The sequence below is a fragment of the Malania oleifera genome, chromosome 9, assembly GCF_029873635.1.
Source record: "Malania oleifera isolate guangnan ecotype guangnan chromosome 9, ASM2987363v1, whole genome shotgun sequence".
Taxonomy (NCBI): Eukaryota; Viridiplantae; Streptophyta; class Magnoliopsida; order Santalales; family Ximeniaceae; genus Malania; species Malania oleifera.
In genome coordinates, this window is record NC_080425.1 from 30635804 (window position 1) to 30661181 (window position 25378).

Below are 25378 nucleotides of genomic sequence, written 5' to 3' on the forward strand. Positions count from 1 at the left end.
TAGCTTGGGTTAAAGCAGGAGAGGAATGTTTTGTGCAGCGACAGTCAGAGTGCGATACATCTGGCAAAGAACTCTGCATTTCATTCTAGAACCAAACATATCAGATTGCGTTATCACTTCATTAGATCTCTATTAGAGGATGGAGTACTGACACTTGAAAAGATTCAAGGCAGCAGAAATCTAGCTGACATGTTGACACAGGTGGTAATTACAGAGAAACTGAAGTTATGCTCAACTTCAGTTGGTCTTCATGATTGAAGACAGACATGAGCACAACATTTGCATATACACTGGTTGAGATGTTGTCTCCACCTCCAAGTGGGAGATTGTTGAATTTGTAGGTGTGGAGCCGCCGACAGCCGCACCAACCCACCCACCACCTTTGACACTGAAGACCGGTGGCCACCTACGCTGCAGATTTTGTTGAAATCTGCAGTCACCCTCTTTGAACTCTCCGCTCCCTCTTGTATATATATATATGTGAGTGCATGGAGCTGTGAGCTGTGTGAGTATTGTATGCAGTGAGGTGTGTTGCAGAGAGAACTGAGTGTTGTGTTGTGAGCGCAGAGTGTGTTGTGCAGAGAGTTGAGGTGTGATAGAGAGTAGAGTTGAGCAGTGTGGCTCCTCCTCGTTGTATTTATTCTCCAGTTTATAGGGCAGTGGTGTGTACTCCCGTGGACGTAGGTCAGTTTGGACCGAACCACGTAAATTCAGTGTTCCATTATGGATGTGCTTGAATTTTTATTCGTGTGTGATTGTTGTTCCAAGTTTATTCCCCAACAAATGATATACTTAATAGATGATGTTTTTTCATTGAATTCTTGAACTTTCTCAATATATGTAGCTGCAATTTATCATGGCTAAGCTTTTTAAAAGTTCAGTCAAATAATTTTGTTTATATATATTTTTTTGAAAAAAATATACGACTAATTACCAAAATTTTAGCTAACAAAATAAGATACCATAGAGGACCAATTCTAAATGCATTACTGGAGGACCTTTCATCAATACAAGTTATAACTAAATGAAAGCACTGGGAATTCAAGGGCATATGCAGAGAGAGAGAGAGAGAGAGAGAGAAGGGAGTTTGGAGATCTATGAAGCTCCAAAATAAAGCTTGGGAAGCCCTAATATTGATGTGGTTTGGCAGAGGAGGTGTGGGGGATGGCTCCTGTGAATAGGGAATGACTATTCCAGTTTGTATCAGTTGGAATCAATTTTCATTCTATAGAATTAGACTCATTTTATAATAATAAAATTCTAAAAACTACAACCAATGCTAATAATACTAATTATTGTTATTAATATAATAAAAATAACAACAATTAATGATAATTGCAATAACAATAAATAATATTTATTATTATAAAATAAAAATAACAAGAAGAAAAATATTAATAATAAAAGACTGAAATAATAATAATTATTATAAAATTAATAAAAAATAATAACAACAACAATAAAATAATATTTAATATAGTAAAATAATAATAACAACAAGAGCAATAATAATAAAAAAGAAAATAATAATAATAATTATTACTATTTTAAGGATAATAATTATTGTAAAAATAATAAAAATAGTAATAACAACAATAAATAATAACTACACTAATAATAAAAAATAATAATCAAACAAAGACAACAACAGATAATAATACTAATTGTTGATAATAACTAGTAATAATAAATTAAAATTAAAATGATAATTAAACTAGTAATAGCAACACTAACATTATAAAAATTAAAGCCAAAAAAATAATAATAATTATTTCAGGGATAATAATTATTATAAAATAATAACAACAAATAATAACTATGATAAGAATAATATTTATTATTGTAAAATATAACAACAAGAACAGTAATAATAAAAAATAAAAATAGTGATTATTTTAAGGATAATAATTATTATTAAAGTACTAAAAAATAGTAATAATAACCATAAAAAAATAATAATTACACTAATAATAATCATTACTATAAAATAATAATAAAACAAAAACAACAATAACAATAATGATACCAATTGTTATTATTACTAAAAATAATATATATTACTATAAAATAGTAATAAAAATGAGGAAAATAGCAATAAAAAGTGCAAAAATAAAAATAATTGTTACTATTTTAAGGACAATAATTATTGAAAAATAATAATAAAAATAATAACAATTAATAATAATTGCAACGCCAATAATAGTTATTACTATAAAATAATAATAACAAAAAGAAGAAAAAGAAGAAGAAGAAAAGTTATTATTGCAATAATAATAATTATTATTATTGCAATGACAATAATAATTATTGACAATTGATTTCTTCTTTTAAATTTTTGCGGAGGGACCAAACAGAGCGAAGCAGTAGCGGTAACCCATAGTTTGGGCGGGAAAAGTTCTCTCTCTCTCTCTTTCTCTCTCTCTCTCTCTCACTCTCTCTCTCTCACAGATCGGTTTGTATTTTCTCTTCTCTATTTTCTGCGTGTAAATTTCCCTCTTCTTTTCCAACATGTCGACCTTCCAGTACCCAGAGCTGTCGCCGGCTGATATCGTCGCCATACTCGCCGATTCGCAGATCGCTACCATCTCTCCAAACAATCTGAACAACCCAAATGCGGATTTCGTCTCGGCTCTCTACTCCAGTATTTTGCACTACCTCGATTCCCTCCAGTACATTCCCAATTCCATAGCCCTAACTTCTTCATTTCAGAAGCTCTATAGTTTTTAACCCTTTTTTTTTTTTTTCTAACTTGGGTTCTCGATTTTTTGCAGGGAAGATCATGGGCAAGTCGATTTTGCGGCTCTTGAACAGTTTGAGAATCCCGACCTTCACGTCGACTCAGTCCGGACTATGAATTTGTGTAACAAGATTAGGGAGGTCGTGGCCGCAGTGCATTGCCCCGTGAATTTTACACTTAAAGATCTTTTACGCCCCGATCCAAAGCGGACCAAGTTGTTCCTCAGTGCCATTCTCAATTTTTGCATCCATAAGTAAGCTTTCTTCGTCATTCAGTTATGATTGTAGTCATTATAATTATTTTAGTTCATTTGTTCCGCTTTAGAAAATTGTTGCTTTACATTGTTTGGAAGAATATAATAGGGATAAATGCACCTCTCGTCACTGAACCTTTAACTAAAATTCCGATACCACTTAACGTTAAGCTCACTCAACTACGGAATTGTTACAATTTATCTCTTTCTGCCCAAAAATGAGGTCTCGCCATTAAAAATGCTCACAAGGCAGTTTCGGAACCCGCACTTACCAGTTGCCACTTTTTGTTTCTTTGAATTTTAATAATAATAATGATATTAATATTTTTTTCCTCTCACTTACCCCTCTCTTCCTCTTTCTCTTCCCACTCAATTCACACTATCTCCGGACCTCAGACGGATGCTGCTGTCATGGTCACCACCCTGAACTCGGCTTCCTCCACTAACAATGCCAAGATTGTTGCCAAATCCCGAAGGCCGCAATCAATTTCGTAAGTAATTGCCATACATATAAAAAATTAACAAAACTTTGACCTGATAAACCCAGCAAGCTCAATTTCACTTCAAAGTTCAAACAAAGAGATAGTGAGAAACCCAACCCCAAATCAGTAACCCCCCAACCTCAAAATCCCAACCTATGGCATGTTGAATCTGCTGTGGATTACACACGCACACAGTCTCCTCCCCTTTGCATTTGATGTTTCCTTTGCAACTTTCATCACATCTACACCTCAATTTCTCAGTGTAACAAAAAAGGCATCCATTAAAAAAAAATTAATTAGTTTCAAATTTTATCATTCCGGATATTTGTGTTGAATTCTTTTTGTTTTGCACCTGAAAATCCATAAAATTCATCACACCATATATCTTGCTCTCACCTTGTACATACCTCTCCCCAATTATTAACTCAATAAATTTCCCATTTCAGATCAGACACAAAAAATTACCATTTGGTATTGTTCAAATTTTCGAGAGGTTTGATTGCATATGGCATCGCTGTTGGTGGATTGTTGGAGCCTCATTGAGTTTTGCAAAGCCTATGCGGAAACCTACCTCATCCCCAACCAAAGGAACCCCAACGCTTGCCCCAGGAAGCACAATGACTCTTCCTTTGTAGAAAGTGACATCCTCATCCCCCTTCTAGTGGTCAGTGTGCTTGGAGCCCTTACGGTTCCCTATATCAAATTCGTCTTTTGCGAGATTGTCCCTACACTATTGGACACCCTGCGCAATGCACCTGTACCATATGTGGTGGGATTGCTCATTGTGATTGGTGTTTGGGAGATTGTGGATCAATAGTCTAGGAAGTGCGGAAAGCCTTGTTGCAGGGTTTGGCGGCAAGGTAGTGACTGGTGACATGGCTAAGCCAATGGCTGTGATGGGGGCAAAGAACGGCAGCGTGCTGCCGTGGAGTTTGAAGATCACCGAGTAATGATCTAATCTCTTAAACTCTTCCCTGATCTCAACTCTCAAAAATTATTATTATTGTAAATAAATAAAAAAATTTAAAGAAAATAAGAAATAAAGGTGACAGAGCTGTCATGTGAGACATCATTTTTGGATAGAAAGAGGGAAATTGCAACAATTTGTAGTTGAGTAACCTTAGTGCATAAACAGAAAGTTTAGTGGTATCAGGAGTTTTAGTCAAAAGTTCAGTGACTAAGAGTGCATTTAACTCGAATATAATATAAGCAATGTCAGGAAAAAAAATTATTAAAAATTTTTTGAGTATTTTTTTTAAGACAAAAATGGAGTGAATAAGAAAAAAAATTCCTTCATGCAAATGTAGAAAAATTAATCAAGTTTAAATTTAGAAAAGTTGAAAAACACATTTTAAATGGAAAGCCACTCTTAAATGTTAATGTAATTGTTAATTTTGTATGCGTCTTTCAATTTTAGAGCCCATGATTGTGATCTACAAAGCTTCATTTTATGTGTATTTCTACGACATATGAGTTCAACAAAATTTGAATACATGGAAGCCCCATTTTATGTGTATTCTTCCCATTTATGAGCATTTCTCCTCGTCCCTAACGAACCTTAGCTTTGGAGCGTGGATTGATAACATGTATGATTGTGAGTATCAAGTTGTAAATGTTGTTGAATACTCGGGAGGGGGGGGGGGGGCGTACGCTCATGGTCTTAAATTTCCACGAAATTGTCGAAATTTCCGGTTTCCATCACCCTCGAAATCGAAATGGCAGTTGATTTCCGTCTTGCATAATTTCCATCAAAATCTCAACGAATCATCCCGAAATTTATCAAAATCTCTAAATTTCAGCCAAATTTGTCAAAATTTTAAATATACAATGAAATTTCCTTGAAATTCAAATAAGAGATTTAGGAGTGAAGTGAAATTTCTCTCTTAATTTATTTTATTTATTTTTATCGAAACAAAATATTATTACAAATGCTTTTGAAATTATATGAAAAATTAAACTTACAGCAGCATTTTATTTAACAATTTATGTCTAAATTATCATTATATGTATAACAAATAATATTTAAATGATTTATGAATTTCATTTGTATTAGCTGAATATGTTTACTGTACATTATCTTATAAATATGTTTGATACATATACTATATTACAACTTTTCCACCTCATACACAACGTAGATGTATTTAACTTGTAATATATTAGTCTTAAAACTTACATTATTATGTTTGTTAACCATTTCTAAAGTTTCACAAAGAATTCCATGCTTTACTACTGATTTCCGTTATTTTTTCAAATCGAAATCGAAATTGACATCAAAATCGAAACTTTCGTCGAAATTTCCGTACTTTTGGAGGTTTGAAATTTGAGACGAAATTGAAATTTAAGACCTTGGGTACGCTTGTATATAATTTTGAGAAGGATGATAACCATGTTAGTGTGGTGAGTGACTAATTTCTTACTATCATCAGATGTGGAGATAGGACATGCAAGTTGGTTATTGATGAGGGTGGCAGTGTGAATATATTCTTTAAAGCTGCTCTAAAGGGAGATACCCACAGCCACCCCCCCCCCCCCAACCAAAAAAAAAAAAAAAAATCCTGCTACAGTGAATTCGGTAAATAGGGCAAATCTACTTGTCATTGAGAGGTGCCTTATATCCATCCAAATGGGAGACTATAAAGATACGGTTTATTGTGAATTGTGAGATACTCCTAATGGATGTGACCCATGTCTTGTTAAGGCACTCATGGTTATATTACCTTGATGTGACCAATCATGATAGTGAATACACTTATGTGTTTATATTCAAAGACAAGAAGATAATTTGACCCCTACTATTCCCACATCCAAGGATATGAAGTTTAGGAACAAGCTAGCCCCATAGGACTTGTTCAGAGAAGTTATCAATTGCTAAGTCATAGCGCTTTTGAGCGAGAGACATTAGAAAACATCAAAACAAGTGTTCCTTAGCAGTGAGTAAGTTACCACGTCGGTTTCTACTGGAGGAAGGGAGTTATTAGTTGAGTTCTATCATCTATGATGTAGTACCAGATGAGCTTCCAAGTGAACTGCCATCCATGTGCATATTTAGCATGCCATAGATCTTCCCAAGTTCAAAGTTGCCTAATTTATCTTATTATGATGAATTTGTAGGAGCATCTTGTGCTAAATAGACATGTAGGAGAACTCCTTGAGAAGGGCTTCTGAGACATATCCTTAGCCCTTGTGCAGAGTCAGCCCTTCTAACCTTTAAAAAATGGATCTTGGAAGTTGTGTGTAGATAGTAGAGCCACCAATGAGATCACAATCAAGTATAGCTCCCCTATTCCCAAATTTAAGGATATGCTTGACATGCTAGCTGCCTCTGGTTGGTACTCCAAGATTGACTCGAGCAATGGATATCACCAATTTAGAATTAGATTAGGAGATGAGTGGAAATTTTTTTTTAAGACCTAGGATGGTTTATTTGTGTGGTTGATCTTGCTCTTTGGACTTTCTAATGCTTCTAGAACCTTTTTTAAGGGTTATGGCACATATCTTGTAGCCATTCAAAGGAAAATTCCTAGTGGTCTGTTTTGAAGATATGGTCTATACTAAGACTATGGTGGAGCACTTGATACATCTTCATGAGGTTTCTGCCACTTTGAGGGAAACTAAGGGGCTGTCAAAAGTCAAAAATGAAAACTAAAAACTAGAAGCATAAACTAAATATTGAAAACCAGCAACCAGTTTGGTTAATATTTCTAAAATTAAAACAAATTAGAAACTTGTTTGAACAAATACTAATTTTTCTCCTTGAAACAACTAATAGTTAAAAAAATATGATTAAAATAGTAAAATACAAAAAAATTCAAATTAAAAATATTTATAATAAAAATAAAGATTATTATATCATTTTACTTAATTATTATATTTTAGAATTCACTTTACAAGAACAATCTTATTGTAAATGACAATTGAAAATAGTAAAATATTTTTTAAATGACTTTTGTTATTCTTTAATTTTTATTTGAAAGATTAGAATTCACCCTTTATGAGAACAATCTTATCGTACATGGCAATTGAAAAATAATAAAAATAATTTTTAAATAACTTTTATTATTTTTAATTTTTTTTTTGAAAATTTATTGATATTTTCAGTTTAATTATATTTTAAATTCATATGATCAATTTATTTTAATTTAATTAAAAATTAAGTTTAAAATGAATGCTATAATATGCAAAAAATTGATTATAGATATTAAATTATTCTGGAAACAAGTTGCAAAACAACTGAAAATCATAAAAATTGGATTTTAGTTCTTTCAAAAACAGTTGATAATTGACAATGAAATAAAAAAGTTGCAATGTACAGAGATGCGTTTTCATAATTTGCCCTTTTGTTGTACAGAAACAAAACATAGAATTGATACCAAACAGACTGCAAGTTGTATGGTGACATAAGAAGTTCAACTTCATATAGTTTAGTGTGTTGTTTCTTTGTTTGGTGGTGTTTGCGCTAGGAATAATGACTAATCCTAATAAGATTAAGTCATTAGGGAGTGGCCTGAGCCTACGATTATTTTTGAGGTTTGTAGCTTCCATGGCTTAGCTACTTTCTATAGGTGATTCATGAGGGGCTTTGACACCATTATGGCTCCCATCAATGATTGTTTGAAGAAAGGGGGAGTTCCATTGGACCCATTCTAGGGCATTTAGAAAGATTAAGCAGATGATGACTTAGGCACCTAGGCTTTCAAAGAGTTTTTGAGGTTTTTTGTCATGGCTCTGGGGTTGGTATATGTAAAGTTTTGATTCGTGACACCCTATAGCCTTTTTAGTGAAGACCTCTTAGAGGCTAAATAGAGATAAATATATGTGACGTTATTGTGGGGAGATATCCCTCCAACTTTGTAACTGAATACACACTCAAAAGAACTCTTACCCGTGGCCTATTCACAGAATTATTATCAGCAAACTCAACAGTGGATATTATTCATGTATTAGAGTTTTGTCTGTGTTGTGTAATTTCCTGTTACATTGAGGTCATTATGTATTATGGGGTTATTATGTAATTGAGTATTCCAGTTTGATTCTATAAGTACTTATATTTGGGAGTTGTATTAGACAGTTACCATTTCAAATTCAGATATCTAGAGCTAATTTTCCTCTCCCTCGTGCAGCATCTCCCTCTCCGCTTCCTCCTCCTTTCTTCTTCTTCCTTGTCCTTCTTACTTTCTCTTGTTTCTGTTTCTGATCCTCTATTCTGTCCTGCTATAGTTTCTCCCTTTGTCTCCCTTCATTCTTCTTCCCTCTGTTTCTCTCCCTCTTCTTCTTCCTTTTTCTTGCCTTCTCCTCTTTCTGCTTTCTCTTTTCTGTTTTTTACACTGTTTGCCCTGTAACAATTCTCTTTTCTTCTCATCATTTTTTTTTTCTGTTTCTTTTCCTTAATGATCTCTCTTTGTTCCTGATATTTAGGAGATTTTTTTTTTGTGCTTAATAGCGTCTAAGTAGAGGTTAGGCTCTTACTGTCCAATATTAAGTAAACTGGTATTGTTTGTTTAACCTATTCATGGTTGCTGAGTATCCTCTGACAGAACTAGCATATGGTCCCTTGCTGATTTGGTCAGCACTAATCTTGATCCCAATTTTGACACGTTTGCCCTCTAAAAGATCCCAATATACACTAAGAATTGGGTCAAAATTAGTGCTGAAATTTCCCTTGCACATTTCATCAATTACATGTTGGCACTTGGCAGTCAAGATTTGAGAGGGAGAGTGCAGAAGAAGACATCTGCATCTCCTGAGATGGAGTGATCTATTCAGAGGGAAATGAGAGGGTGAAGAGCAATGGGTGCCTACTGTTATTTTATGTTTAATTATTTATTGTTAAATAAAATTTTTATTTTTATAACATTTGTACTAAAAAAAAAAATATTTGTAAATAAGATTTTATTTTTTATATTTTTGGTACATTTTTTTTCTATCATAAAAAAAATTATTTCCCTGAAAATGTCTTGTATTTTTAACAAAGAGTTTTGCTCTTGACAATCAAAGGGTTAAACAGGGAAAAAATATATATGTTTCTACTTTAGGAACCAAACAATTGCAATAGTTCAATATTCAAATTCAAAGGCTTGTTATATTCAGAACATTGTTCACAAATTCAGAATTGTATGCAGTATTCAGCACCTAATGCTTAATTTTATCAGGCACCCCCAAACTGTCCTACATCACATTCCCATGGTGAAATTTAGGAATTGTCATTCTTGTGTATTCCATGTTATGGATTAATAGTTTTTTGCATTGTCATTTGCTTTATGATAACACATCTTCTTTGTAAGTCATCAAATCTTTATGTGCGACCATTCTATCCTTAATCAAATTTTTATACGTGACCATTCTATCCTTAAGAATAGACATTCTGCAAACCAAATATAGCCCTAGTCCTGAATTGCTTCTTCATGCATATCAGTGATTGCTTTGTATGTGCATGATCTTCATATCTACATAGTACGAAGAATTGAAAATTTATATCCCTAGATTATGTGTTGGCGAGTATTCTTGTGCTTTAAAAGATGGAAGCTACAGTATTGTAATAAAATAAATTGTGCTAATGAAATCCTTATGGGTTTTTAAATGCAAATATGCAATGAATTCTTGCGAAAAGCATTGTATTTGTGAATAAATATTCTGATAAGGCCCACAAAAAAAAGGTTGAATATATTTGTGTCTAGAAGTTTTCTGTGACAGGCATCTTAATCTTTAGAATGATGATTTATATTCATTACTGTGTTATGTTTACAGCATATATCTATTATATAGCTTTACAATTATTTGTACTTCCCATTTTATTTATTATTTATTTATTTGTTTTTATTCTCAGAGACACAAGAATGAATCTACTAAGACCAGTTGTTGAGGAACTCTCCCTTCTTGATGAGCAGCGGAAAGAGCTTGAGGCCAGGATTTCTCAGGTTTTCCAATAGAAAAGGAGTGCTTCTCTGAAAGAAGCAATAAATTTTAGTCTTTTACCATATTTTTATTTGAAGACACTCATTTTTCTGCCCTGCAGTTGAATGGCGAGATTGCAGACCTCAATGAAGCGAGAGAAAAGGAGACGCCTCTTGTTCAAGAGGTAGAGGCCAAAGTTAAAGAACTGCGTCAGATCATTCCAGGCCTTAACAATCAGCAGATGTCCCTGAGGGCTTCTATTCGAAAAATGAAAGAAAAGGCCCAAGAGATGGATGAGAAGGTCAGGCTTTTGAATTATGTCATCTCTCATTTGTTGACCCAATAAAGGGAATAATCTTACTTCTATTTTGCTGCAATTGTCTGATGTACTTTTAAGAAACATGATTGGTGGTAGCAGAATGTTATGAAGGTAATGAATGTTATGAAGGTAATGAACGTGAGATTCATTTTAGATAAAAAAGCTGTTTTATGGCTGAAAATTGAATTTGCAGGGAACTGTGGATACATAAGTTAAAGTCTCTGTTTTGGGATTGATTGAACAATAGAACACTAGATTTGCGAGAATATACACTGAGCATATTGTAATTACACACTACTTATGCTCAGGACTGTTAAACCTAAACATCTAGGCCTTGCTCTGGTTATTGTTAGTTAGCCTGTTGGGCTTTTGTGGGTGGAACTGATAATGCTAGTCTTTGGATTGTCTCCATACCTGTACTATTTCAAGTTTTATCTCATAATTTATATCAGGATTTTTTTTTTTCCAATTCCACGCTACCCCTGCTCAGCCATGTGGTTTAGATCTGATTTTTGTGTTCTTATTTTTTTGGGGTTTTTTTTTTTTTTTTTTTGTCATTTACTGTGCAAGAGAATTGATTTATTGTTGAAATTTCTTTTGATTTTCATGTAAGGTCCATCCCTTTTGACATTGATAAATTTGAATAATTGTTGAAGTCAAACTGATACACGTGTTGATTGAGATGATGAATTTCTGTCAAAAAATTTAGTATGCTTCATGGCGTAAAGCCTTTAAATTGAGGAGGCTGTATTTCAGGTTATAGCTTGTATGACTCATCTATATTTTATAATTTTCTTGACTTGCAGATTTATACTGTCAGTGATTTGGTTCTGACTTTTTAGCAGAATTAATTTTTTGAAGTTTTGGCTACTAATTGGTATCTACATGATTTTTTGGGAACACATTCATTTATGCTCATAAATGTTTATTTGTCAATCACTGTTTTTGGAAAAAGTTGTTGTCTTTCTTACTTTGTCATTCTTTTTAAGAATTCAGATTGCTAGTGCTGAATTTGCTCTGGTTCAAAGTGTCCAAGAAAATGCCAATCTGCGTTCTAAAATTGTTCAATCACCGGACAAGTTACAGGTAATTTTTGGTCATGTTAAGTTTTGAAGTTCTGTTATTGAAAATGATGACAAAAGGTTTTTCATTAATAATATGAAGAGTGCTAGCTATATCACTACTTAAAAAATCTCATGATGTGGCTGTAATGGCAAATATAGCATTATGATCATTGTAGAATGTAATTCTTAGATTGGGAAATTAAGTTAGGAGGTATGAAGGGAGACCAGTGTGCCCTATTCTTTAGCATGGTAATACCTAGAAAAAAACTTAGTTACTGTGCCATTGTGTGAATTAGCATTTCTTATATTATATTTAGCAGCTGTTAAGTGGGAACATTGTGGTGCAATGGTATATACTTTATATTTGGGAACAATGAACAACACTTCTTCATCTAGATCATGCAATTTGATATTTTATATCTCGACGTTTCCACTGGAACAGCAGTCTATAAAAATGTTGAAAAATACGAAAATTTCTCAAGCAACTATAGGATTGCAGATGACATTGTGATTATGCTATTTGATTTGTGTCCAATCTCTGGAACATTCTTATTCTAGAAGTAGAGATAATTGAGTTATGGAGAAGAAAACCTATATATAGTCATTCTTTTATGATAATAGGGGGAGCATTTTTTTTTTTTTGGGGGGGCGGGGGGGTGTAAAAGGAAAACAGCTTGTGTTGCATTTTTTTAAATTCCCTATTTTGCCAATGCTTTTTAAGATTGAGAAAAAAACTAAAAGCAACTAACAGGGAGAAACAACATGACAGCAGAAAAAACATGAGAAGCTGGAGGAATAGGGGCACAGGAAGAAGGAAGTTGGGGCATAGAAGGCCACTGATTCCATGGCAGCATTTTCTAGTTTTGAAGAAGTCTTTGATCGTGATCTTGACTGATTGAGGCAAATGCAGAACATCAGATACAATAATTTAGCCTAATGGGAACACCAATGTGATGTAAGACAGCAATGAGAGGAGAGAGAAATGAAAGATTAGGGAGAGAATATAGGAGACGAGGAGGGATTAGAGAGAAGAGGAGTGAGAAGAGGAAGGAGAAGAAGGCAGAATGTAGAGAGGGGAGAGAGAGGGAGGAACAAGAGGGAAGTTTGATTCAAACACAATTGCACATGAACCATATGATACAGAAAGTACTCATATACTCTACATCAAAAGTAAAACATTTAATCAGAAAACCACCCCTGAAGAACTAAAATACCCAAAATAACCTTAAATTTATTAAAACTTATAAAATACCAAAATTTCCACTCTAAAATGAAAATCCTAATTTCTAAATGTACAGCAACAATCTAAGCATCTAAGAAGTTGTTTGTTTGCGTTGTTGAATTTCTATTTCTATTGTTGGCAAATGTGTTATTATTTTTTTGAAAAACTGAAAACTAGATATATGGGTTTCAGTTGATTTGGCTACATGTTGCCACACTGCTTTGATATCCAGAATTAATTTCTGCAGATTAGATCATTCATTTTATGTTTAATTTTTAGTTAAAATAAAATAACCATGTGAATTTGAAATATGATAAAAAAATCCATAAAATTTCCATTAAATTTGAAAAAAATAAATCATTAAAATTACTTTACTATTTTCTATTGTCATGTACAATATGATTGTTCTTATAGCTCTAAAAGTGAGACTTGAAATTTAATAATTAATTAAATAATTATAATAATTTTAATTTTTTATTGTGATATTTTTAGTTTGTATTGTTTTGTATTTTTTAATATTTTAATCATATTTCTTAAATGTTATTTGATTCAAGAGAAAAATGTGTATTGTTCATTTTTAATTTGTTTTACTTTTAGCAATATACCAAATAAGCAAATAGGTTGTTAGTTTTCAATTTTTAGTTTTTGTTTCTAGTTTTTAGTTTCCATTTATGGTTTTATTTTTCGTAATTTTTTTTACAGTGGTAATAAACGGCCCTTAAATTCTGCAGAAGTCCTCCAAATTCCCCTAGTTGTTGAAAACTCAGCCTCAAGTTCTGAAATATGCAGTAGCATTATTCCATCAGCTGAAACCAAGTTGAACAAGCAGAAAAAGGTCCTTCAACTGTGGACAGCATAGCAGGCTCCAACATCCACCAGTAAGGGAACAAGTCCTTGAAACAAGAAAACAATTTAATATTCAAATATAATAGTAACTCAAGTAGATATAACTTTGGCCCGTATTCAAAAGTGATGGAAATAGTTTCAAGAGATATGGGTAAGGAACAAGTGGAGGGAAAATAAGCTATTCAATTGGTGGAGGAGTGATTATTTCAACAGGTTCTATGATCAAGCAGTCTTCAACAAAATCTGGAGCAAACAACTGTACTTGGAATGCCCTATTGTGATTCAGGAATGGAGTCATTAATAATTCAATTCTCAGAAATTGAATGACAAATAAAAATCCATATTTGATCTCGAAGTTTCAATAGTGTCTGGGGTCACCTAAGACAAGTCTAGGGCCTCATCTTGGTAAGAAGACTTGTGACTCATGTCCACTGAAGGGTTAGAAGATTGTGCACTACTAAAAATATGCAAATCATTGAAGCAATTGGAATAATCTTGCAACAATTCAATTGTGCACTACTAACAGTGGAGTGTTCATCCTGAATTATTTGAGTCCTCTCTTGAATTTTGGATGGGATCACGACTACCTTTTGACCACTTAGAACTTGATTTAAGCAGATGAAACTCTTTAGCATAAGAAGTGGTGTTACGGTTGGGCAGTTGGTGAAATCTCCCAGCTTCAGAAGCCATGCTTGTAGGCCTCAAATTGTGTGCTTGGGTTTGACATTTTGCAAAATGATTTGCCTTCTGGGTCTCCTTGACTTGCCTGGGGGCTGGCTTCTGCAGTCAGTTCCCTCTTGGGTTTTGGTAAAGGAGGTAAGGGCCTCGGCCACCCCAGGTTTCCCAGGATATCAAGAGAAAAAAAAAAGCCTGCTAACAGCTTGTTTTAAACTTTTCTGAACAAAACCACATCTAGGATCCTCACTTTGTACCACACCTACTCATATGCCTAAGATTATGTAATTGATCCACGAATTGTTCCTTATAAGAGTGCTGAATGTATCTTTTTCTCTTAAGATATTTTATTTAAAACCAATTGGTAGCAACTTATTCTCCACAATACTTTGTCCCTTTCAATTGTTTGCAAATATTTGCTTTGCCAAGTCTATAAGTTTACTTCAGAGACAGGAAATCCATACCAACTAAAATAATTTTTCTTGTCAACTAACCAACCTAAGAACTATTCACAAGGACACCTAGGTTGTATGAACTATTGGGAATTGCCATACCAACTAGTATGAAACTAGAATGTGTGAAATCAACTCACTTTTTTTTTGATAACGGGATACCAAATTCAGAGTACATATGGGCCAATGCAGATTTGCACAAGTAATACTTGAGTTCATGCAACCTTATCAAAGTATGGGGTACAAGTAATACCCAAGTTCATGCAACCTTGTCAAAGTATCCTTGTGTTGACTTTGCAATCTTAGGAGGTCCTTTCAACATTCTTTTCAATTCACTAAAACCCTGAATTTTATCACAAATAATACCTGTCTCACAACTGATTGTGAATTTTTCACTGAGTGATGCAAATTCCTTATTCTCACAGGAAATTCACAAAATCTCCCAATAGGAACTCAAACTGATGCTGGCAGTGTTAGTTTCTATATACAGTTATGAAGATCTTGTAAATATATTCAATTTCTCTTTAACAGAATCTAAATATCACTGCTGAGTTGGTTACTCTTACTAGCACCAGCAATTTATCATCAATTTCTCAGGATAGATTTGAATTTGCTGCTAGGCAGTCATTTAGCTTGGGCTAACTAATGTGTAAATGGGCTGGCTGGTTATGGATTGATTAATGATGGGTAAATGAGTTGGATGATAGAGGAAATCAATTGGGTACTGCAACTTGCAGACCTAGAATTTATAATTCGTTGAGTGGAATGGAGTTTTCGACAATCTGGAATGACTAGTGCATGCAACTACAGCGAGAGGCCTGGTTGCAATGATGACCAGGGGCTCCAAGAGTGGAAAAACTCTTAAGTGACAGGCAGCATAGCTTTCTGACAGAATTTCTGGCAGTTACCTGTGAATTGTGGTATATGTTTGCTGGGAATGGATTGTTCAGCCTTTCTGATTGTGGGGGTGGGCAACAATTCTCCCCAGTGATGGCAATGGGAAAGAGACTCCATGAAGTTCCTGATTAATCGGAAGAAGTAATTGTTTTTTTCTTTCCAATCTCTTCAGATGCAGATCTGCTAGTTGCAAGCAACTGCAATATTGTGGACATGGTATTTACCTTGCAATGACGAGCAAACGGAAGACAGCTATGGCTGTGAGGGGCTATAAAGAAATTCTGCCAAGATAAATGATAAAACTAGAGCAAAAGGAAGCGAGAGGAAAATAAAGAATAAAAGATAGCATAGCTATTGCTATTGATTTGTATTTAATCTCCAAGCTTTAACAATAAATGCTACTGTTCACAACATACTGCATTTTTTAAATAGGGACGGTGGCAGTATGAGAATTAGATGGTGGTTGATGGATGAACAATGGTGATTGTTTATTGCTGAGATTTGAAGGCAGTCAAGATTGTTCAGAGTTGGGCTCTTTTTGAAGTGTGGTAGATCAGAGGTTTGCTCTGACACCAAATTGATGTAGGACAGCAGGGGGAGAGAGGAGAGATAAATGAGATTAGAGGCTATAGGGAGAAAATAGGGGAGAGAAGAGACAGTTGAGGGAAGGGAAGAAAGAGGAGTGGAATGAGAAGAGGAGGAAGAGGAAGAAGAAGAAGGCAGAACATGGAAAGGGGAGAGAGGAACACAAGAGGGAATGTTGATTCAAATACAATTGCAAATTAACTGTATGTATACATCCTGCAATGAAAGTAAAGCCCATAAAGAACTAAACTGCCTGAAATAACCTTAAATTAACTAAAACTTCTAAAATAATCAGCATTTTAAAAGTAAATAGAAATCTTAATTTCTAAATCTATAGCTGTAATATACAAGCACCTAAAATCTGATATAGATTGTACTTCATCACAAGGCTTATGGTATCTTCCCATTCTTTGAAATATTACTTTTTTTAACTTCAATTGGCAAGTGAATTTTAAGTTGATGCAACTTCAGTTGTCATGCATTTAACAGCAGCTATGGTCATTGAATCATGGACTGCCTATAGCTTTGTTCTTAAACCATAATTAATTTTTCTGTTGTTTTTTTGGTTATAAAACATTCTATACTTTCAGATAAGATTCAGATTATGATATTCTGTGTGGCTTTTGTATCAATTTTTTGAAAAAGTGACATCACAATAATATTTCCACTTGGCTTGTAGAGGGCTTTAGAGGAGAAGAAATCAATTCTAGTTGAGGCAAAGAATTCTGAAAGATCGGCCATGCAGTCATTTCAGGAGAAGGCTGCCTTGGTTGAGGTTTATACAAAGGTAGTTGTTATAAACCCACACATTGACAATTCTTGTCATTTATATGGCGTGTTGTCTGAGTTAAGACAAATTACATATTTATTGAACTATAAATTGCATAACCATCTATCTATCAATTTATTGGTTTTTAGTGCAGCCTAACCTTTTCATGACATCCATTTTAATGTAAGCATTTTTCGATGAGAAGATATATTAATATTGAATTATTGATGCTATGAGTGTGTAGTTTTGGCTGTTTCCTGGATATCCTTGCAATTTTATGCCTTAAGCTTTAGTCAAGGCTTGTGTTTGACTATGTGCTCTTGCTGCTCCATAACCTCAACTGAAGTTTTTAAATTGGTTGCTGTATAATGGGAATTAAGCTCTTTTATTTGATGTACTAGTTTGATTATTTTAATATCCATTAGCTTCTGGACTTGGAAAGTGAGTTTCATTAACTTCCAAATGTTTAGTTTGTTGACTGGGCTTCCACTGGAAGTTAAATTTAATGACATGGTTAATACCATTACTGTGCTATGCATGGGTTTGGAATATGTTCTACAAATATAATATAAATATTATATAATTTTTAAATAGTTAATTTGATCAATTTATTGTAGAATTCTATGGCGAATAAAAAATTCTTATAGTAGAATGAAAATGTCAAATATAAAATGGTTTAATATATAAGATTTAAATAAAATTTTCTTATCTTGCTATTGAAAGTAACAAAAAATATACAATATTTTAAAATATTTGGCAATAAATTATATACAAAAATCTACAGCATACTTAAAAAAAAACCTTATGATGTTAAAAATTTTACATTTTGTTATCCTATTTCAAGCAACAAAGATAAATGTTTTAGAATTTTAATGTAAATTCTATAATAATATTATTGAAAATTTCCATATCGAGACTACCAATATTTTATTTCAATAATGTAATGACACCTACCTTTTTTAGTTTTAAAAGAGTTAAATTATCTGAAAATTTCATTAAACAAATAAACCACTCTTAAAACAACAGTATGAATAGATATTAATATAATAGAATTTTGGTTAGATCACAATTACGCACCTACATTCTCAAAAGAAAGTCAAATATTGTTGTAATCATCCCTTTTGAACGACTCATCTGCTGTCACTGGGGTACCACCATCATCATTAATGTCATATCCACCACTTTTTACAAAGCCTTATTCCTTACCCACTTTGAGTCTGTGGAAGCCTAACCCTCATTTAATGACCCGATTTTTGAAAATTGCAACATTATCACACCCTTCATCTCAAGAGTACCTTTAATTTCCCTGACCCACTGCCTACTGCAGTTAAAACCCTACGTTAATGACAATGAAATTCTCTTCAAGGTTGTGGGAACTTCACTGTCGATTGCTGGAGCAGTCACCATCATTTCTTGGTTGCTGGCACAGTTGCAGACATTGCTCCAATTATACCCACCCTAAGGAAGCTCCCATACTTTTCATTCCATTGGCTCCTCTCCTCTTTGTTACCCTCACTGATCTGATTACAATACCATATCCCAACCCAAATATCTGACTTGTTCTCTAACAATATTTTCAACCCGGTCTCTCAGGAATAAATCCCTGATAGATTTTCACAAGTAGTTGTATCATATTCCAAATGAACTTACATAAATTTTACACCCCTTGGGATCTGGTGTCAAGTATTAGGATTCTTGGGCAGCACACAGATGAAATTTGGAACAAAGCCTAATGTAATGGTCTTTGGCCCAACTTTGGTGAGGTATTGTCTAATTTGGTCCACAAGCCTTGCGAGTTTGTCCTATAAAAGGCGCCTCACATAGTTGGAGCCCAAACCATCCTTATAAGCCCAAGATCTACCTATACACATCTGATGTGGGACCGTGACATCTAGCATGTAAAGCTTTGTACTTGAGCATGTTAAATTGAGACTTTAATTGATTATGTTTCTCTTTGCCTTCTTTTTCAGGCTTTCAAGAAAATGTCTAAGCACTTTTCTCAGATGCAGGCTATCCAAGAACAGGTTTGTTTATACTGCATTTATGCTCTGAAATTGCATAGCTTTGTTTGACAGCTTCGTTTGACATTCCTTGGCATTACCTAGGGTAAAAGAATTGTTATCAAATTGTTAGAATACTGCTTTACCTAAAAGTTTAAGCTATTAGGTTGTGGGCCAACAATGTATATCAAGCTTTAACCCTCTCCTGCACATGCAGCGCGATAGCACGTGGAAAGATAAGCAAAAGATAAATAACACCCATTATAGGGAATAAGATAACTAACAAACAATAAAAGCGGGCAACAAGACTAAAACCTAGGATCTCCTGGCAACTTGGCTCTGATACCATGTTAGATAACCAATTAATGCTTAAGCTAGTAGCTTGTGGGCGAACAATGTATATCAAGCTTCAACACAAATGAGAGGAAATCCATAACATGATTTAGTATGTATTTTTTGATTCGGAGTTTTTCCGTGCCCAAAATGTAACTTGATTTTTGGTTCATTTCATCAGTTATAGTGAATTCCATAACTTGCTCACCATTATTCCTGGTCAAAAGAATAGGATAGACTAAATGGTTTGGATCAGCATAAATTATCAGACTATCTAACACTGTCTTTATTGTATGACGCTGCTAAAACTATGAGAGAATGTCGAATTGAATTATTCAGTGTAAGTATTCAACACCCATGACATACACAGGTAAACTCTGCCAAGACTATTGATAAAGATGTTAAGGCTTTAAAGGCTAAGCTGAGTGATGAGGAAATGCTGAACAAATCACTAGATGCCAAACTGATTGAACTGCAGGGCAAAGGTGGCTTCATTTTATTATTATTGCTATACTCAAATCTGAGTTATTGTCCTTTACTTTTCTGTTGGTCGTTCAAAATATAATCCTTTTCCTTTTCTCTAGCTGAACAGTTGAATGAATCTAGAAAGCAATCAGAAAAAGACAGAGATCTCAAATGTGAGCAGGCTTCTAAAGACTTAGATAGCATGAAGTTGGAGGCAGAATTGAGGCAACATGATCTGGAAGCAAGGCAAAGGAAGGTTGAAGCTGTGTTAGTAGAGGTACAGATCATCTCTTTGGATTCTTCTATGGGCTACATAAAAAATAAAAGGTGCCTACTTTTTCTTTTCCTCAACTGGTTAGGTGGATGGTATAACCTCAAAGATCAATTCAGTAAAAGAATCTGGAGATGGAAAAAAGCAAGAGTTAGTTCGTAAAGGTGAAGAGATTGTTAAAGAGGTGTGTTCTTTAGTGTTTTGCTATGCGGAACCTAGGATTTCTTTTCCTTTTCTAAGTTGGAATATTTTTTATAAAAACTGGAAGTACTGCTTATTTGCATGTTTTAGTGACTTTTTTTTTGGTATTCTCAGCCGGGACTCAGATATATGTAAAATTAAACTATTATTCTTTGCTATTGTTTCCTTTTTTCGATCTCCAGCTGGGCACATTTTATATTGATGTACATGTGCATTTTGGTGTATGCATAACCTGATATTGATTTGTTATTTTTGGTTTTAGTTTTTCCAATATTCAGATTCTATTGGGGCCTTGCTACTCAAGATTGAAGCGGCACCAAAAGCTGACAGGTCTAATTCAGGTTCATCTTGTCTGAGTTCAAAGGAGATGGTTAAATTTCTAGGTAGACAATTAAAGAATCAATTAAACTGGATAAAAGTTTAACCATGTCCAACTTGATGCGGTTACACCCAGACAAAAGCACAACCATGCTTGCAACAGTCTCATTTACCCATCAAAAATTTATGCCACAGGGTTGGGGAGACGTGTTACAGCATCTGTATGAAGGTCAGGCTGGCTCTAACTGGGCAAACAGGCATTTCAACAAAAAGAAATCAAAATCACATGGAACAGGCGCACATGCAGCCATGCAACATATGAAAAATTCAGTTCTTTGCTCTTTGAACTGAACTATCATAATTCCCAAGTATTCTTCGCACAATTCTCATTTTAATAGATGAATGGAGCCTATATTAATTAAAAGAACGAGACAAAACAGTACAGCGAAGTATTATCATGTTCCAAGAATAGTCAAATACCATCTAGCAAAATGAGAATGATGTCTTAGGAATAGTGAGGATAGATCCTTTGTTAGAGCACAGGACTGAAAATTTCACAAGTTGCTCAGCTGCATGTGTCCTGTTCCAGGTGGATTTGATATTTTTGGCCACCTAGAGCCAGCCTTATCTTAAATAGATGTTGTAGAACTCGTAAATCCTCCCCCCAGTCCCACCCTGTGGCTTAGATTTTCAAATGGCAATATGCAAATGTGTTGTGTGCATTGTTGTGCGTTGTATCGGTGCAACCTATTCAGGTTGCGCGTGTTTGAAATTTTATTGAGCTTAATTGATTCTTTAATTGTCTGGCTTTGAACATTCATTTTGGTGTTGCACACGCCTAACACAACATTCACAGACTGCACTGTATTTTTTTTTAGCGTGGCATTTTGAGCCTGAAATTCTGAAATTTGCTAATTTAGGTTGGTAAACTTGCTTTTCAGGGAGCTAGTCTTTGGCAGTTAATGCTAGCTCTTTTGTTTTTTGTAGCCCAGAAAGGCTGAAGAGCCCTGCTATCAATCAACACGGTGCTGAGTAACAGCTGCAAAATTGGATTGAATGCTGCTTAGGCGGAGGATCTTATGGGACGATAACTGAACTTGATGAACAACTTGCCAAGAGATGAGATTCTTCGAATTTTCTGGTTAAACATTAGTACGATCTTGACATTGTTTTCCATTATGCAAAAGAATACCAGATTAATGGAATGACGCATTCAATATAGAAAATGAATTAGGACCTTACTCTGATGCACAGTGAAATACAATACCAACTTTTTCCTCTTCATCTTCAGAACCAAAATCTCCAATTGCATCCATCTTCCCAGCATCATCCTAATCTTCTTTTGGCTCCATGGCAAAAATCACCCAACTAATTTTAGCACAGTATCGAACAACCTATGACCATGCCCCTTTCCCCGGTCATTAGCAAATTTCCACTGCTGGTTACTTATTAGACCTGAGACCTTTGCAAAAACAGGAGCAGGATGTACCCCCAGCCTTCCAAAATGCTTCCCTTTGAAATTTATTAAATTTTGACCTTGCATTTGGGTGCGCAATGGATTCCTATAATTTTAGATAAAATATAATATAAAATTATAACATATTGCTCCATCCCATCATCACAATGCGCTCACACCCAGAATGAGTTTTTGGAAGTCTCCTGCATTAGAGTTTCTGCAATCTGTATCATCGCCTTTTGCCCGTGTAGGGCTCGTGGATTCATGATGAGACTCCAGCGAGCGCTAGCAAGTGACATCAAAACTACAATATTGTAAGTATATATTTATTCTTATCCTTTGTTTTTTTGGCTGGACCACAACATTGTAAGTTAAAACCAATCTTAAAGGCAGGCAACCCTGGTTGATGAAAGCAAACTTCCAATATGAAACCCTTGAAAACAAAATGTTGAAAATGATCAGTAAGAGTAAGAATTGTTTGATCATCTGAAAAAGAAATGTGTTATAAAGATATTGTTGATTCTGAATGTTTGCTACAAAAATTGAATGGACTTTAGATATTGTTTGGTATTATTGGAAAAAATTCTTAAAATAAAAATTAAAGGCCAAAACTGAAAACTAAAAGTAAAAAATCAGCTACGTTTTTTTTTTAGTGTTTTTTAAACTCAAAAAAATTAAAAGCTTGAACGGTCAAATGTTCGTCTTTTTTCTTCAGTCAAATAATAATGAAAAAAATATGATTAAAATAATATTAAAAGGTAAAATACTGTAATAAAGATAAGAATTATAATTATTTTACTTAATTATTATTTAAAAATTTACATTACTAGAACAATCTTATTGTACATGATAATTTAAAAAATAATAAAAATATTTTGTAAATGACATTATATTTTTTTGAAATTTTGTAGTCATTTATTTTAATTATATTTTAAATTCTATGATTATTTTATTTTATTTTAATCAAAGAGTATGTAAAAGATGAATAATTTAATTAATTTTTTTAGATATTAAATATTCTAATAATAGGTTAGCAAAACGTTCAATTTTTTCACAAACAAGTGAAAAACAACAAAAAAAAAAAGAAAAAAGAAAAAAGAAAAAAGAAAAATAGTAATATAAATGAACATGTTTTCATAATTGATTTTTGTCAGTGTATAGAAACACAAATAGAAAATGAAAATAAAAAAAATGATACAAAATATATCCCCAAATGTTCAAAATAACTAAAAGAATATGTTTAAAAAAAATCTAACAAAAGCGTAAATGATTTTGTAATATCTTAAAAAAAAAAAAAAACATCCATAGAATAGTAATCATTTAGAATAAAGTTAGTTTAAATTTTTAAAAATTTTGAATTCATAATTTTTTTAAAAATTTGCTAAAGAGTTACACAGTGTCAAATTACTTAAACCAACTTCAAAACCATAATTTTCAAACTTATACTAAACAAGTTGCTCTAATGAATTTGGAATTGAACGTTCGCCTTGCTACTTATAGTGGTACCATAAAATTAAGGATAAAAGATACTCACCTTTTCTGAAATTTGATAAAAAATAGAAACCTTTTCTGAAATTTGGTAAAATGATAAAGACCTCTTCTAAGGATTGATAAAAAAACAGAGGATTTTAAAAATGTCATAAATCTTTCTTTAGTTTTAAAAAATGTCATAGATTTCTCTTAAGATTTATCAAAAAAACATTGATATTCTCTTAAAAAATTTGTCTTACAAAATATAAGAGAGGGTTTATGTCTTTTTAGCGGACCTAGAGGAGGTCTTTAGAATTCTAAGTTCTTAAAATTTTTAAAATTTTAAGGAAGATCATTGTCTATTTATCAAATCCTGAAAAGTCAATATTTTTTGCCCTAAAATCAAATTTGAGGTGAATTGGGAACAACTCGACCTAAACTTAAAGAGGCTACTCATGATGCATCAATTCATGCTTGGTGTTGTACTGCTATTCTTTTTGGCATATGGTCCATACATGCATGTGAGTGCGTGTATACATTCTACAATCTTTTGTTATAAAAAAGCATTGAATCAAATACTCTCACCCTTTTAGATGTTAGGTAAAATTCAGTAACACCACACAATTTTTTCAATTCTAAAATTTCACTCTTAAGTTTTTAAAAATTATTAATTTTTTTATTATTTAATTTTATTGATAAAATGAATTGTCTATTGATTGATCTTTACATCACTGTTAAGTATAGAGAAAAAGAATAAAATTTTACCTTTAATAAAATAATAATTTACCCTTTCATTCAATTTTGATAAGATAAATTAAGGAAATTATAAGTTAAGAAAGTTGTGTTGATATTAATGTCCAAATATTCTAAAATTTTTAAAATATATCTATTTAATAAATATTATATAACATGCACAAGTTTTTTCTTTTAATCAAGTGTATGTTAAATTCAATATTAAATTTTCATGGTTTTTACAATATTATTTATTATTTTAATAGTTTCATGTTTATTATGTTGGAAGTTATTTTTAGTTTAGCGTATAAAAGGCATGCTCCAAACTAAACTAGAGGTAGTATATTCTTTTATTCTTTTCTTGTTCTCTTCTCTTTTAATACTATTAGGTAACCAAACGACACTACATCTCCTGTAGTTCTGGCATTTATGGGTACACACAAGACTAAGTTTTTTGAACAAAATCTTGTGTAGAGATAACAAGTAGAGAAAGCAGACTCAGTATATAAATCAATCAGATAAGTAAATAATAATATACATGTGCAGTAAATAAAGTGCGAAAATTAAAGAGTATGCACAAGATATGTTATCGGGGTTCAGCCAATATTGCCTACGTTCCCACCTTAAGCCGTAGCTCAAAGATTCCACTAATTGCTGACTTCACGGGTGGAGCGACATCGTTTATAACACCTTATAGGTTGGTGCATTTAGTTCTCCTAATTCGGTATGAACCAATCCGGTGCTCTCCTAACCGGGTTTAAGCAAGCCTGAGACTATTCATAGGGCTAGTCTCCCTCTTTCGATAATTCGTCGAGAATATAATAGATAATCAATAAAGTATTTTCCGTACAACAAAGATGCTTCTAAACTAAGTAGATGTGTACAACAATAAATACAATGCCCTCACGTATGATATGAATACAAGCTCAGTGTGAGT

General features: G+C 33.3%; 1 protein-coding gene across 4 annotated transcripts; it reads left to right on the plus strand.

Annotated features, from left to right (window-relative positions):
- Positions 1–2339: 2339 nt before the first annotated feature.
- Positions 2340–22024, plus strand: LOC131164682 (kinetochore protein NUF2 homolog). Of its 4 annotated transcripts, none has more exons than XM_058122065.1 (12): positions 2340–2669; positions 2772–2990; positions 10299–10389; positions 10488–10667; positions 11682–11771; positions 17106–17213; positions 19166–19219; positions 19899–20013; positions 20113–20270; positions 20353–20448; positions 20728–20795; positions 21771–22024. In XM_058122065.1, the coding sequence occupies exons 1-12, from the start codon at positions 2509–2511 to the stop codon at positions 21817–21819; spliced, it is 1389 nt and encodes a 462-aa protein (XP_057978048.1). In that variant the 5' UTR covers positions 2340–2508; the 3' UTR covers positions 21820–22024. The 4 variants fall into 4 exon arrangements, with proteins under 4 accessions (XP_057978048.1, XP_057978046.1, XP_057978050.1 ...); XM_058122063.1 differs by having other exon boundaries at positions 2358–2669; positions 20728–20806; positions 21776–22024; XM_058122067.1 differs by having other exon boundaries at positions 2372–2669; positions 20728–20806.
- Positions 22025–25378: the final 3354 nt, after the last annotated feature.